The sequence below is a fragment of the Chaetura pelagica genome, unplaced genomic scaffold, assembly GCF_000747805.2.
Source record: "Chaetura pelagica isolate M959 unplaced genomic scaffold, ChaPel_1.0 scaffold289, whole genome shotgun sequence".
NCBI lineage: Eukaryota > Metazoa > Chordata > Aves > Apodiformes > Apodidae > Chaetura > Chaetura pelagica.
Genome location: NW_009954554.1, coordinates 177,755 through 192,600, shown reverse-complemented (window position 1 = coordinate 192,600; position 14,846 = coordinate 177,755). Strand labels below are relative to the sequence as shown.

The following is a 14,846-nucleotide window of genomic DNA, read 5'->3' as shown; positions in this document are numbered from 1 at the left end:
TTCAGATCTCTTCTGTGGTGGAAAATATCCCAAGATCTGAAACCATAGGAGATTATATGAAAATGGAATTGCTAGGGTAGTGATAACATTTTTATAAGTTTAAGCAGCCTTTTATTAACTGTGGTTTATAATCTCTGAAAAATGAGAATTCAGTATGTTCAATACAAGTGATAATGTGTTACTCTGAGTAATATTGTGAAATTATTTTTTAATTTGAATTTGCTTCTATAAGAATTTTATAAAATGATCATGCATTGGGTGATTATAAAAAAATCCCATAATAGATAATTTTATATTTTGTATATCATGTTCACAAAGTCACAGGATGGTTGAGGGTGGAATTAACCTCTTGTTATCTTGTCTAACCCTCCTGCTCAAGCAGAAACACTGAGAGACAGCTTCTCAAGACCATATCCAAATGTCTTTTGAATATGTCTATAAAAACGACTCCACAGCCTCTGTGGCCAACCTAGGCCAGTGTTCAGTCACCTTCATAGTGAGAAAGTATTTCCTGATGTTTAGACAGTACCTCCTGTGTTTCAGTTTGCTCTTTGCATCTGATCCTGTCACCACAGAAAGGAGTCCAGCTCCATCTACTTTGCACCCTCCCATCATGTGTTTATATACTTGCTGAGATCCTTCTCTGAGCCTTCTCTTCTCCAGGCAGAACAGTCTCAGCTCCCTCAGCCTTTCCTCATAGAAGAAACTCTGTCCAGTAGTAGTTCCACATCTTTCTTGCATCAGGGAGCCCAGAACCAGACACAGCACACAGGTGTGGCCCCAGTACTAGTGCTGAGTGGAAGGGAAGGATCCCAACCTGCTGGAAAAATGCCTCCTCATGCAACCAAGGCATTTGCCTTCTTTGTAACAAGGGTTCACATTCAACCTGATGTCCACCAGGACCCTTGGGTTCTTCTATGTGAAACAGCTTTCCAGCTGGTCAGCCGCCAGCATGTATTTGTGCTTGGGATTATTCCTTTCGAAGTGTAATACTTGGCACTTCTTCTTCTTGAACTTCATTGGATTAATGTCAGTGCACTTCTTCAGCCTGTCAAGATCCCTCTGGATAGCAGCATGATCCTCTGATGTGTTAGGCATTCCTCCCAGTTTCGTGTCAGAAATTTTCTGAGGCAAATCAGATCAGGCAGACCATTAATGTAGATGTTAATAGGACTGTACCCACTATGGCCCCTTGGGGTACACTGCTAGTTATTGGCCTCCAACTCGACTTCATGGCACTGATCACCACCCTCTGGGCCTGGTTGTTAATTCAGTTTTCAGTTCATCTCTCTGTCTGCTCATCCAGCCTGTACTTCATCAGCTTGTCAAGGCAGGCAACATGCACTGTTCTCCCCTCATCTGTCAAGCCAGTCATTTAATTGTAGAAGCTTATCAATTTAGACAAGCATGACTAACCCTTGGTGAATCCATGATGACTACTCCAGATTATTTTCTTGTCATTCATAGTTTCCAGGATTAACTGCTCCATCACTTTCCCTGGGACTGAGGTGAGGCTGACCTGCCTGTAGTTCTACAAGTCTTTCATTTTGCCCATCTAGAAGATATTAATTTTCCTTCAGTCTTTGGTTAATACTCCTAATCACCATGATCAATTAAAGTTTGTCAACAGGACCTTGCAGTGACAACTGCCAGCTCCTGCAGCACTTGTGGGTGCATCTCATCAGGGTGCATGGACTTCTGTATATTCCGTTTGACTAGGTATTTCCTGGCCTGAACTTCTTCTTTGCTCCAGACTTTCCCTCTGGTCTCCACATAATTGGATTTCTGAAGGACAGAGTTATTAGACTTATCATCCATTCAGGCCACCTGGCATTTTTGCCTGTCTTTCTGCTCTTTGAGATGAATTGCTTTTGAGTTTGGAGGAAGTGATAGGCTTTCTTGGGTCCTTCTTCCCTCCAGGGCTTTGTTCCATGGTACTCTTTCAAGTAGATCTTACACCCCTCTGTATTGTCTCTGCAGTAAATATCTGGGTGATTAAAGTTCTCCATAAAGACCAGCAAAGTGCAAAATAAGGGTTGAAGTTTCAGTAGTGAATGGAAATGTAAATATAATGTGTTTGAATTGGTACAGGTGAACTAAGAATTTTTTTCTCTTTGCTTGTAGTCAGACATGTATTTGCACTATCTTAATGGAATCCAGACCATCTCAAAGACAATCTTCTGCTTTGCTACACATTTATTAATAAATTAGCATGAAGAGTAAATGTGATCTTTTAATTAACGTGTATTCAAATGACCAAGAAATTATATGTTCACCTCAAATTGAGGACAAGTCTGAAATGTGTATATATAAAATGCCACTTTAAAAAGTCGAAAAGGGAAGACCTGGGGAACTACAGACTGATCAGTCTCAACTCTGTGCCTGGCAAGATCATGGAACAGATCCTCCTGGAAAATCTGCTAAGGCGCATGGAAAATAAGGAGGTGATGGGTGACAGCCAACATGACTTCACTAAGGGCAAATAAGGTCTGACCAATCTGGTGGCCTTCTATGACAAGGCTACAGAGATGGTGGATAATGAAAGAGAAACTGACGTCATCTACCTGGATTTGTGCAAAGCATTTGACACTGTCCCACATGACATCCTGGTCTCCAAACTGACAAGACATGCATTTGCCAGATGGACGACTTTGCAAATAAGTAATTGGCTGGATGGCCACACCCAGAGAGCTGTGGGTGATGGTTCAGTGTCCAAGTGGAGGCAAGTGACGAATGGTGTTCCTCAGGGGTCTGTATTGGGACCAGAGCTATTTAACATCTATTGTTTGCTGATGACACCAAGATATGCAGTGGGGTTGACACCCTAGAGGGAAGGGATGCCAACCAGAAGTAATTTGACAGACTGGAAAGGTAGGCCAATGCCAACCTCATGAAGTTCAACAAGGTCAAGCGCAAGGTCCTGCACCTGGGTTGGGGCAACCCCAGGCACAAATACAGGCTGGGGGGAGAATGGATAGAGAGAAGTCATGGAACAGATCCTCCTAAAATAAATGCTAAGGTGCATGGAGTACAGGGAGGTGATTCAGGACAGCCAGCATGGCTTTTCTAGGGGCAAATCCTGCCTAACCAACCTAGTGGCTTTCTGCAATGGGGTGACTGCACCAGTGGTCAAGGGAAGACCTACGGATGTCATTTATCTGGACTTCTGCAAGGCCTTTGACACGATCTCCCACAACACCCCTCTCTCTAAGCTGATGAGATACAGATTTGGTGGGTAGACTGTTCAGTGGATAAGGAATTGGCTGGATCGTCACATCCAGAGGATAGTGGTCAATGGCTCAATGTCCAGATGGAAAATAGTGACAAGTAGTGTCCCTCAGGGGTCCATACTGGCTTTAATAACTTCTTTAATGTTATTGACAGTGGCATTGAGAGCATCCTCAGAAAGTTTGCTGATAACACCAAGCTGGCTCATATGGTTGATATGCCAGAGGGATGGGATATCATCCAGAGGGACCTGGACAGGCTGAAGAAGTGGGCCCAGGTGAACATAATGAAGTTCAACAAGGTCAAGTGCAGGGTCCTGCATCCTGGCCAGGGCAACCAGAGATATTGTCCTGGTTTGAGCCAGGATAAAGCCAATTTTTCTTTTTACTGATTTTTTTTTCCTTCAGTAAGCTTTCTTGTAGCTAGCAACAGTGTGTTCTGCTAGGCTGATAAGACAGTGGAATGTTTTTCTAACTACTGAGGCTTCAAGGCTGCACCTGCACTCTGCCAGCTCAGACACTATGGGGAGATCTGTGACCCCCCCGTAGGAGGCTGAGTTAGATGGACAGCAAAATTGGCCAAAGATATTCCATTCCATATATCTACGTAAGCTCAGAGGAAGGTCAGAGATCACAGAAGACAACTTCCTTCCTTCTCCTTCTCCCCTTCTCTTCCGTCCATGGCCGGCGTCCAGGGAGGACTCTGTTCATCCATCACCGTCGATCCTCAGGCTTGATCTCTCCTGACCCCCATAACTCTCTGCTCTTTCTCCAGCAGCAGCTCCGGGATTCCTCGGGACTCTTCCCAGTTCAGGGAAGTGCTGTGGGAGTTGCTGGGGTGGGGGGAGGCGAGAGGTTTTTTGCCCATTCCTGAATATATTTGTATATAATTGTATATATTTTCTTGTATGATTCATTAGTGTTTTAATTAAAGCTGTGTAGTTTAGTTTTCAATCCAGCCAAGTCTCTCTCTTTTTCTCTCTCTCCTTCCCTACCTGGGTTGGGGGGAGGGGGGATCGAGAGCATTGTTGTCGGACCTGAGTCAAACTGTGACAGATATGAATACAGGCTGGGGGAAGACATGCTAGAGAGAAGCCCTGTGGAAAAAAGACCTGGGGGTACTAGTGGATCAAAAGCTGGACATGACCCACCAATATGCAATTGAAGCTCAGAAGACCAACTGCATCCTGGTCTACATCAAAAGAAGTGTGACCAGTAGGTCAAGCATGGTGATTCTGCCCCTCTACTCTGCCCTGGTAAGACCTCACCTGGAGTACTGCATCCAGCCCTGGAACCACCAACACAAGAAGGATGTGGACCTGTTGGAGCATATGCAGAAGAGGGCAATGAAAATTATCATAGGGCTAGGGCACCTCTCTTATGAAGACAGGCTAAGGGAGTTGTGGTTGCTCACCCTGAAGAAGAGGAGACTCCAGTGGCACCTTATAGTGACCTTCCAATACCTGAAAGGGGCCCATAAGAAGGCTGGGGAGGAACAGTTCCTCAGGGCATATAATGACAAGGAGTAACGGTTTCAAGCTAGAGAAGCATAGATTTAGGTTGGACATTAGGAAAAAGTTATTTAATATGACGGTGGTGGATCACTGCAACAGGTTGTCTAGCCAGGTAACATTCCATGTTAGGCTCCATGGGGCTCTGAGCAATCTGTTCTAGTGTGAGATGTCCTTGCTTATTGTATGGGGGTTGGACTAGATGACCTTTAGAAGTCGCCTCCAACACAAGACATCTATGATTCAGTCCTGAGGAAAAGGACCTGTGGGTGGTAATAGGCAAGACGTTGGACATGAGCTTCCTGACACACCCAGAACATTGTGTACAGCTCTGGAATCCTCAGCACAGGAAAGATATAGGCCTGTTGGGAGGGTCCAGAGAAGGGCCACAATGACAATCAGAGGACTGGAGCAGTATGCTACATAGACAGGCTGAGAGAGTCGGGGCTGTTCAGCCTGCAGAAGAGAAGGCTCCGCGGAGACCATATAGTGTCCTCCTACTACCTGAAGGGGGCTTATAGGAAAGCTGGGGAGGGACTTTTTACAAGGGCATATAGCAAGAGGACAAGGGGTAATGGTTTTAAATTGAAAGAAGGCAGATTTAGGTTAGATATTAGTAAGAAATTCTTCACCATGAGCGTAGTAAGGCACTGGAATAGGTTGTCTGGGGAGGTTGTGGCAGCCTCCTCCCTGGAGGTGTTTAAGGCCAGGTTGGATGAGGCTTGTGCAACCTGGTCTAGTGTGAGGTGTCCCTGCTCATAGCAGGGAGGTTGGAACCTGATGATCTTTAAGGCCCCTTCCAATCTTAACCGTTCTATGATTCTATTATGTATATGTAAATGAAGATAAACACATCTGAAAATAAAAATATTAATTCTGAAATGTTAAAAGCAAGTAAATATAGCTACACAAAATTCATTATGAAAAATCAGCACTGAAGTTATGATTAATAGCTTGGCACTTTGGTAGTGGCCCAGAAATACCCAAATACACATTATCTCAATGGTTTAATTGGAACCTACAAATCTAGTGCTATGCAAGTTCCATGAACTGGAGCAAGAGTTCTCAGCAACTTGGAAGAATAAGATGCATATTAATGATTAGTTAGTACAGATGACACTGCATACTATACTATTTATTTTTTACTTTGTTAGTGGTAACATACCACAGATTTTCAATAAAGATAGAGAGCATTAACACTTGTACTCAATGATATAGACTAAAGGCTGGGAATGCAACACTTCAGAATTGCTGAATCCAACATGATTTTCTGCCTCCCACACATATTCTGAGTACCAGAATATTCACACAAAACAGCAAATTAGGGCAAATAGGAATGGTGTTTTCAGCTTGTGTGGGATTCTTCTAACCCAATGCAGAAATCTACAGCCCATCTCATCCTACAAAAGATGTCTAAGATATGCAGATGCCTTATCTCCTCTGAGTAGAAGGGGAGTCTGAATAAATCACTCAGATGTAGCTGTTTATATTCCAAATGTGCAGAGACATGGTATTGCTGATCTTATTCCTCCTCATGCTTTGATTTTCCTGTTCTGTACCAAAACATTTGTTCTCATCAGCCTGTGTATGACTAAGTCCTAAGACTGCATGACACCTAAGACTGCACAACACTGAAGTTAAAATACAATTAATATTGTGTTTTGGATTTTTTTTTCTTTTTTTTTTCCCCGACAGCATCAAATCCCATGCTCAGAGTTGTACATTTATTGGAGGAATGGTCAGCTGAGGAACAATTAGAAGGCACAGTCTAAGAGTTTTTATGCAAGTTCAGTTAAAACTCTCGTAACTTTGATACACAGATATGTATATTTATATATATATATAGTTGTTATTAAACAATCATATAAACCTCAATTGCACAGAATTGGACAATCACACTTGTAGCACAAGGCACTTCAAAAGACAAGACTTACCTTTGAACCCAGCAGCACAATGACATAAAAAGTGGCCAATTAAATCCATGCAGGTAGCTCCATTTTTGCAAGGTGAACTTGAGCATTCATTAATTTCAGCTTCACAAAAACGTCCTTCATATCCAGGCAAACAGTTACAGCTGTAGTTATGCAAATGGTCCTGGCAAAAACCATATACAGAGCACCGGTTTCCAATGCAATTGTCTATATCAACTTCACAAAATACGCCAGTGTAACCAAGGGGACATATGCACCTGTTATTGAAATGAGAGAAGAAATAAAAAAACCTCAAACCAAAACCCACCAATCATTAATATATAAGTCAGTAACAGCTAATGCTAACAATATTTTCACTTTGAATTACTCACAAATGAACTGAATTTTTTTAGTCTTCTTTCTTTACATTTACGTAGTCACTAAGAAACTTTGTTTCACACAGACTGTTTTCAATAATTAAATGGAACTGCACAATAATTTAAAAAATAGCTATTTATATGGGACAAACTAATAGCTGTACAGCTTTTAATATGAGACTTCCAGTGACAATATTAAAATAAAGAACTGGATTAAACTATTAATTTTGTGCATTTTGAGAATTTATTTTCTGATAGTATTAGTTGCTTGCTACAGTATCAGTAGAAAACCAATAGTAGATCCTGTTTGTTCAGAACATAAAATCAGTATAAAAATGCTTTATCATTAGAAGCAAATGTTGGAATTTATGTCTGTAACTGAAAAAAACCCACAACAAAATCTATATAATTTTATAGAAATTGAGCAAGATATTTTAAAGAAATTGAGCAAGATATTTTTTCCCTTTTACAATATAGGATGACATATAAATTGTATAAGACTAGAGATTACTTTTTCATGCTTCCCCTTCTCTAATTTTTTTTTAATGTGTGAATGAAAACAAAGCTAGATTTTCTCATAGCTGATCCACATCTCATAAAACTAGAACATCCCTTGTACTTGGCAATATTTTCTTTGATTGATCTTTCCTCGTCATGTCCAGAGGTCTCCTCTCATAGGAGGAGATAATCTTACATATTATTGATTCACAGAGATGTTATGTAGAAGCTGAAATGAATTAGCAAGTTAAGGAAGACTCAATTGTAGCAATTTTCCTTTTTTCCCTACAGAAACATCTGGAAAAAAGGATATATTTTTTTCTTTATTATTAAGCAGAAATTAATGTGCATTGTCCTTGCTTACTATTCCTGCACTTTATTGTTAGACTTGTGGAAATTTCCATTTAAGTATTTTAATATCCTTACCAAATTTCCTACAGGTTAATCATAAGTTAGTAGAAAAAAGATCCCATGTAAGACTCTGTGTACAGAAAGGATCTTATTAAAGACAGCATGATGATAGCTATTTTGAATGTTATTTCACAAAAACTTCTGGCAATATAACCTTTGGACTAAGGAAGTTATAACCATAAGGAAGTTATAACTCCACTGGTATACTGTTGGGTTCTAATTTTACCTGCAGTTCTTGATGAGAAAATTTGAAAGACAAAAGAACACTTTCTATGCACAAACTAGTGACTGAGAAGGGCAGAATACTGTGGGAGCTCCATCTGTTGCAGTACAAATGAAATACTTCTGAAGAAAAAGGAAGAGGGAAAAGAGATATGTATAAAATGGAGAGCTCCTAGTGTTTAATCCAATTAACTTTTTATGACTTTTTTTCTCCCAAGATAATCTGTGGACACTAGTGCAGTTCTGTGAGTTCAAGAATAGCTTCAGTACATAGAAAATCAGGTGATTTTGCCCTTTCATGTTGTGACTACAAAAAACCTACAGTAAAGAAGGTATCTTTATAAGGAGATATTTTGGTTGTTACATGGAACTGCACAGTGTACTGAGTTTAGAGATAATTTAGTAATTTTTTTAATAATTAAAAGGCTTTTAATCTATGGAAAATACAGGTACTACAAGATAATAAAAATGATTAATTCTTTAAACAGAAAAGTCACTAAGTGTTTCAGCCATAATTATTTTTTTAGATGTATATAAACAAATATCAGCTCCTTTCCTTTCCACTGACTCTTTGCAGGAAGGTCCAGGCTTCCCTGTCAAGCTTTTGTTATCTTTCTGTAATCTTGATCTCTAGGAGATGTTTTCATAATACCTGAGGCCTGGCTTTGAGCTCCCTCATGTCTCAAGGTACATGTTTACAAGAGTTTTAAATGAGATGAGAAGAAAACTTTTATGATTAATTTCCTGGCTATTCCAAATGGCAGTGTTTTGAATCACATTGCAGAGCACTACCCAAGCATGTAAAATTGATTTGTTTCTGTTGAATCTAAATCAATAGATGTGCTTCTTGAAGGACAGTTAATGCACACCAACTGTTGATGGGCTTTTAGTCCATGGACCAAAATAGAGCTTGTTTGAAGTAAGCCCTCCATATCTTGTATAGTGTGGATGTGAGTTCTTTAGCACCACCCTTTTTGCTTTACAGATCCATTGCTACTGCTCTGCAGTACCTGCTCAAGTAGGTATAGATAATGTATTCTCTCTTCTGCCCTCAGTCAATCCTTAACAAAAAATGTCTTCTCCTCCAGCTGAGAGAGCTCCAGCTGATTCATTTTCTCACTGTTTAAAGAATTAAGTTCACAAACATAGTCTAATACAGTTGCTTTACAGCTAAATATACATGTTGATTTACATAAAAATTAACTATGCAGAAACATGCAAAGCATGTACACTGTTAGTTACTTGCACAATTTCTGAATCCACCAACAGTAAAACTTCAGTATGGAAATAACAAATAATTAGACATACTAGTATTTCTGGTGCAGTTAATCACTTTCTTTCCTTGGTTAATTGTTAAATATTGGCATTTTTTTACAATAATGATTAGTGTGTGCATTATGAAAACACAAGTATTCATTCATTGTTTGAAAATGTGACTCTTATAGTGGATGTTGAATATAATATTTAACTTGCACCTCTCTGTAACACGCAAAAGAGGACAGAGAGAAGGAATTTTCTATAGTTTCATCATTATTACTAGTTGTGTATCTTATCTTCAGAGACCACAGAAGAACTACAGAGAAAGAGATGTGATCAAAAATCTAGTTTCAGTTACATGTTTCTTATTCCATACCACAAGCAATGGTGTTATGAGTGTTACTTAGAAAATAACTTTAAAATTGGATCTTCAAGGCATGTGAAACAGTGACTGACTTACAGTTAGTCAAGCCCAAATCTGTAGCAGTGGCCCAAAACAATGTAAAACTACAAGCCTTTCAAAATAAATTCATAGATATGGAGGGATTTTAGTTACTCTGTTTTTTGTAAAGGAAAAATTAATATTTCAAGTCTGATAAGAATAGCTGAGCTCTGCTTATTGAAGAAATTCTTTTCCAATTACATCTTCCCCATACTTTAATAATGCTTCATTTTCAAGGATCTACAGCATGTTATAGTTCACCAGGGAAAGCACATACTTGACAGTTTTATCAATACCTAAATAAATAAATAAAATCCACCAAAACCTCAGAATTTCAACTATTCACTTGAAAATTATAACTGAAATTTCAGTAAGCAAGGTCACTCCAGGTTCATAACGTGTTTACCATTTACTAAAAAAGATTATTTGTTTATCCCATATTTTGCATAGTTGGTTTAACTTCTTTGTTCAGCAAAGGGGAATATCTGTCAGGCCTTCGTGTGCAGTACTTCAGACTATACAATCTCATGCAGTGTGCATGGTTATTGAAAGTTAGTATCCATGGCACTTTAGCATTTGAGAAAAATATCATTGCAATAGCAACTCCCTTTGTAATTCTTGTTGAAAAGGAAAAATAACTGTATTTGGCAGTGTAACTTCTTTATTAAGGCTTGCATGGAAAGCATTGTAATAGTACCTGTATTTATTGATTTCGTCTTCACATGTTGCTCCATGTTGGCACAGGTTTACCTCACAGTCATTAATATTCTCCAAGCATGTTTGTCCTGTCCATCCAACAGCACAGACACAGTGAGGTCTCTGGTTTTCTTCATCATAGAAGCAGTTTCCTCCATTTGCACAAATCTGGAGACAAGAAGTACGAATACATAACAAGACTTTTTTTCTGCATGTTGGGTTTTCCCGCAAAGAGTGTAACTAAATAAGTTGTTAATAAATGCAGTTATTTCATGTTTTTGTTTTGTAATTTTATAAAAGACACATCTTCAAGAACCTAAAATACTGAATGTCATTAAATCAATATATCAATTCATTGATTAGCTAGAAAGGGGCATTTATGACTGAATTGAACAGTGTCATTTTCATGACAGATGTTAAAATGTGTTTGTTTTAGATGGTGAGGGATGATGGTGACCTAGTCTTTCATTTTTCCATTGAAAGAGTAGAACAACTATTCCTGTGCCTATCTGCTGGAGGGACAACATAGCAAAGCACCAGAAATCCAGGAAGTTCCTGGAGTGTATTGATGACAACTTCCTTCTTCAAATGGTAGAGGAACCAACAAGAAAAGGTTCTTTGCTGATGGGCTGATTGATGATGTAAATCTTAATGGGAGAGCAGGCTGTAGCAGCAATGACATGGTCAAATTCAGGATTCTTGCAGGAGTGAGGAAGGAGCGAAGCAAGCTCACTACCCTTGACTTCAAGAGAGCAGATTTTGGTCTCTTCAAAGATCTGCTTGATTGGATACTGTGGGACAAAGCCCTGGCAAGAAGGGGTAGCCCAGTAAAGCTGGTCTATATTCACGGATCACTTTCTCCATGCCCAGGAGCTATGTGTCCCAAATGAAGAGGAAGGCAGGCAGGAGAGCCATGAGGATGAGCAAAGAGCTTCTGGACACAGTTAAATATAAAAACAACGTATACAGAGAATGGAAGCAGGGCCAGGTATCCTGGGGGGAATACAGACAAGCTGTCAGAGAAGCAAGGGATTGGGTAAGGAAGGCCAAAGCACAGATAAAATTGGACTTGGCCAGGGATGTTAAGAATAACAAGAAAGGTTTCTACAGGTATGTCAGAAATAAAAGGAAGATGAGGGAAACTGTGGACCTGCTTCAGAAGAAAACTTGAAACCTGGCCACGCAGAACATAGAGAAGGCTGAGGTACTCAATGACTACTTTGCCTCAGTCTTCACCGGCAAAGGCTCTGGCCACACCATCCAAGTTGGAGAAGGTGAAGGCATGAACTGTGAAAAGAAAGAACTCCCCATCATAGGAGAAAAGCAGGTTTGTGACCATCTGAAGGACTTGAAGGTGCACAAGTCTATGGAACCTGACAGAATTCATCCATGGCTCCTGAAGGAAGTAGCTGATGAAGTTACAAAGCCTCTGTCCATCGTATTTGAAAAGTCTTGGCAGTCTGGAGAAATCCCCACTGACTGGAAATTGGGAAACATAACTCCCATTTTCAAGAAAGGAAAAAAGGAAGACCCAGGGAACTATAGACCAGTCAGTCTCACCTCTGTGCCCAGCAAGATCATGGAGGAGATCCTCCTGAAGGCTCTGTTGAGGCACATGCAAAATGAACAAGTGATTAATGACAGCCAACATGGCTTCACCAAGGGTAAATCCTTCCTGGCTGATGTAGGGGCCTTCTACAATGGGGTCATGGCATCGGTGGACAAAGGAAGAGAAACCAACATCATCTACCTGGACCTGTACAATGCTTTTGACACTGTCCTGCACAATAACCTGGTATCAAAACCAGAACAGTGCAGATTCAATGGATAAACTACTCGTTGGTTAAGGAACTCAAAGAGCGGTGATCAATGTCTCAATATCCAGATGGAGACCTGTGATGAGTGGTGTTCCCCAAGCATTAGCACTTGGCGCAAGGCTATTTAACATCTTAGTCAGTGGCATGGACAGTGCCATTGAGTGCCCCCTCAGCAAGTTTGCCAATGACATCAAACTGTGTGGTGAGGTTGACATGCTAGATGATCTTTAAGGTCCTTTCCAACTCAAAGTATTCTATGATTCTATGACTCTATGATATAATTAATTTCAATTTGAGGCTATCAAGGAAAAAAAAAAATTAATTATTGATATTGATATTGAAAACATAATAAACCTAGAATGCAACATTTTTTCTTTTAGATATTATTTAATATTTTTTACTGAACCAGTATTTCCTGTTTTCTTAAAAAATTACTGAAAGTTCTAGGTAAGAATGAATACTCCTTTCTCAGTTTTACCATTAGAGTCCCATTTAATTTCCATGAAAATTTTACCAGTGTAAAAATGGATAACTACATTTTCATTTCAAACCAATTAAGATGTCTCCTTCTAATCAATTGGTTTCTAAAGAAAATGGTGTCTAGAAGATGAGCTAATGTACTAGTACTTCAGTTTGATTGAGTCTGTATCTCTTTATAATGTCATGAAGATTTGTAATAATAACGATTCTTGGCAGATATCCTCCGATATTCATTTGTCTTTGATTAAGTTTTAAATTGACCTTAAAATTAAGATAATTTTGCTGTGCTCTCAGTATTGAATTTTAGACTTTACTTGGGATCCTTTTTCAGCAATACAACTTGAAGAAAAGAACTGCTCCACATAAATGTGAAGAAACAACTTCCAACTAAATTATGCAGGTGGACCTCAATAATCCAGTTGGACACAACTTCAGCACTGCTAAGATGTAGGTAGACTTCTCAGGGATGGTTCTGGTTTTAACTCATACGGGAATTATTTTTAACAAACCAAGTAGACGCCAAATAAGTTTGCCTGTCTGCATTTTAATATAGAACAAAAAAGTAATTGAAGAGTGCTTTTAAACTCCTATTTCTTTCAATAGCAATAACCATTTCTATAGGTACTCCTGTAATTTCAAATCTTTTCTTAGGAACCTATGTGGTAGATGCACCCGCCTGAACAAAGACCTGACAAACACAAGACCTATCTGGCTGTCAAAACCTGATTACTTTGTTGTTTTTTTTTCATGCAACTACCTGTGTTTTTTTGTGTACTTATAGTGGCTGTTACTGGGTTCACAGTCACTGGAATACGGGGTCCCCAGCCAGTCAGAAGTGACCACAAGTCAGACTTGACTGAGGTATAAATGGAGTCCTGCAGAAGAACTGAGTCATTCATCCTCAGAGCAGGGGGTCTGAAGTCCCCCCTTGGATTAGGGCACCACCCAAACTAATTCTCTGGGACTGAGACCCCTCATTTTATGGGTGAGTGATTGCATATTTTGGGTCATCATTCTAAAGGATTGTTAATGAAAAACCAGGAATTTTTAGATTAGCTGTGTAGTAATATTTCTGCTTGGCATCTGAACTTGTGGTTCACTACTGTTTTTCAGAGTGTTAATTAATTTTGGTTAGAATAAACCTCATTTTGAGTGTCTGATCTGTCTATTGTATGGGTGCCTCTGCAAAAACCTATGATTTTGTAAGCTTGCTGACAGAATTTGGAAAAGCTAGCATGGGTCAATAAAAGGGCTCAATAGAATTTATCCATGGCCATTAAAAATAATCACACATCTTAGGATGCCTCTGTATTTTTGATTGTTTGGGTAGTTTGGACTTTTGAAGTGAATAATCTCTTCAGGCATATGGTGGTGTTCCTGTCACTGGAGGCTTTCAAGGTGTGATAGGACAGGGTGCTAGATAATCTCACCTGGGTTCCATTTCTCATAAAAGGTTAGTCTAGATGGTCTTTTGAAGTCCCTTCCAACCTGGGTTGTTCTGTGATTCCATGGTTCTATGATTTACACCCAGTATGTTGCACCACAGTTAATTGTTATTACTATTGTTTTTCTTTAAAATATTATAATATAAAAATATTGCAGCAGATAGCATGCATTCTATATTCACATGAGACAAGGATATTTATTTCTATTGACATTTTCCTGAGTAGATAGAAGACAGTATAATATGAAGTGGCTAGATTTGTTCATATTGTAAGTAATTAATTTAAAGATGTCAAGATTTTGATTTATTTGTAAGTCCTTCATAATTCTAGGTACAGGACAGGCTGGCTTTATCCTGGTCACAATGGTAAAATTACATTTTCAGATCTAAAGGAATATATAACCTGTTCTAATATGTTTACATTAAAAAAAATAAATTAATTTAAAAATAAATTATAATTAAAAATAAATTATAATTAAAATAACATTAACAACTACCTTAGTGTTTTAAATGTTGTGCTGGGTCCGAAAAAAAAAAAAATCTAAGCCCTAAAT

At 39.0% G+C, this 14,846-nt stretch overlaps 1 protein-coding gene across 1 annotated transcript in view; it reads right to left on the bottom strand.

Moving 5' to 3' along the window:
* Positions 1 to 14,846, bottom strand: part of EYS (eyes shut homolog (Drosophila)) — a 199,014-nt gene that overhangs the window by 109,504 nt on the left and 74,664 nt on the right. The window contains exons 9-10 of the mRNA XM_010005111.1: positions 10,553 to 10,719; positions 6,673 to 6,926 (exon numbers count right to left, since the gene is read on the bottom strand). Coding sequence (XP_010003413.1) covers positions 6,673 to 6,926; positions 10,553 to 10,719 — 421 coding nt within the window. The remainder of the gene's footprint in view (positions 1 to 6,672; positions 6,927 to 10,552; positions 10,720 to 14,846) is intronic.